An 852-nucleotide genomic window follows, 5' to 3' on the forward strand; every position below is an offset into this window, starting at 1 on the left:
AGCTCACACCACCAATGCCAGGCTTGCAGCACCCATGCCAGGCTTACACCAGCAATGCCAGGCTTGCAGCACCCATGCCAGGCTTGCAGCACCCATGCCAGGCTTGCACCGCCCACATCAGGCTTGTACCACCCCTATCCGGCTCACAGTACCCATGCCAGCCTGGTAGCACCCATAACAGACTCGCAGCACCCATACCATGCTTTGCAGCACCCCTGCCATGCTTTGTGTCACCCACACCAGGCTCAGAGCACCAATACCATGCTCGTAGCACCCACGTCAGCCGCTGGCACCCCGGCACCGCCATGCTCCTGCCCCCGGCTGCCCCCGCAGGGCATTTGCACCCGACGGGCAGCACGACCCCATGCCGTGTCACCGCCAATTCGCACCGCCAGCGGGGGTCACGGCCGGTATTGATAAGAAACAGCCGGCTCAGCTGGGTGCCGCTGGGTTAGGTCACCCCTGTCCCCACCCCAGGGCCTCCAGCAGGCGGCACCCACTTGTGCAAGGGTGTCACGAGTTGGGGCGGCCTCAGCCCCCCTCTTCGAGCAAAGGGCCCGCGATAGCGGCAGGGCCGCAACGTGCCGGGGCGGCACTGGCGGACGATGGCGGCAATGCCGGGCCACGGCGGGGAGAGCAAAGGTCCCCCGGGACACAGTGACAAGGGGCCAATAAAACTTATACAGCCCCGGCGCCGGAATTTTCCACCCAGATCCCCGGGGGAATCGGGGGGTTCTTGCAGCACCCATCACCGTGGGGTGCCTGGGTGGGGTTGGGGGACCTGGGGTGCTCCGGCTGGGGGGTCCCAGGGGTGCTGGCCACGGCGGGGTCGCCGGTGAAAAGGTTCTTTGT

At 66.2% G+C, this 852-nt stretch overlaps 1 protein-coding gene across 1 annotated transcript in view; it reads right to left on the reverse strand.

Annotated features, from left to right (window-relative positions):
• Positions 1–307, reverse strand: part of LOC104837982 — a 6,197-nt gene extending 5,890 nt beyond the window's left edge. The window contains exon 1 of the mRNA XM_010577488.1: positions 261–307. Within this exon, the coding sequence (XP_010575790.1) occupies positions 261–307 (47 nt within the window). The remainder of the gene's footprint in view (positions 1–260) is intronic.
• Between the last annotated feature and the right edge of the window lie 545 nt (positions 308–852).

Source organism: Haliaeetus leucocephalus, unplaced genomic scaffold (genome assembly GCF_000737465.1).
Source record: "Haliaeetus leucocephalus isolate CR32 unplaced genomic scaffold, Haliaeetus_leucocephalus-4.0 Scaffold556, whole genome shotgun sequence".
In the NCBI taxonomy this organism is placed as follows: Eukaryota; Metazoa; Chordata; class Aves; order Accipitriformes; family Accipitridae; genus Haliaeetus; species Haliaeetus leucocephalus.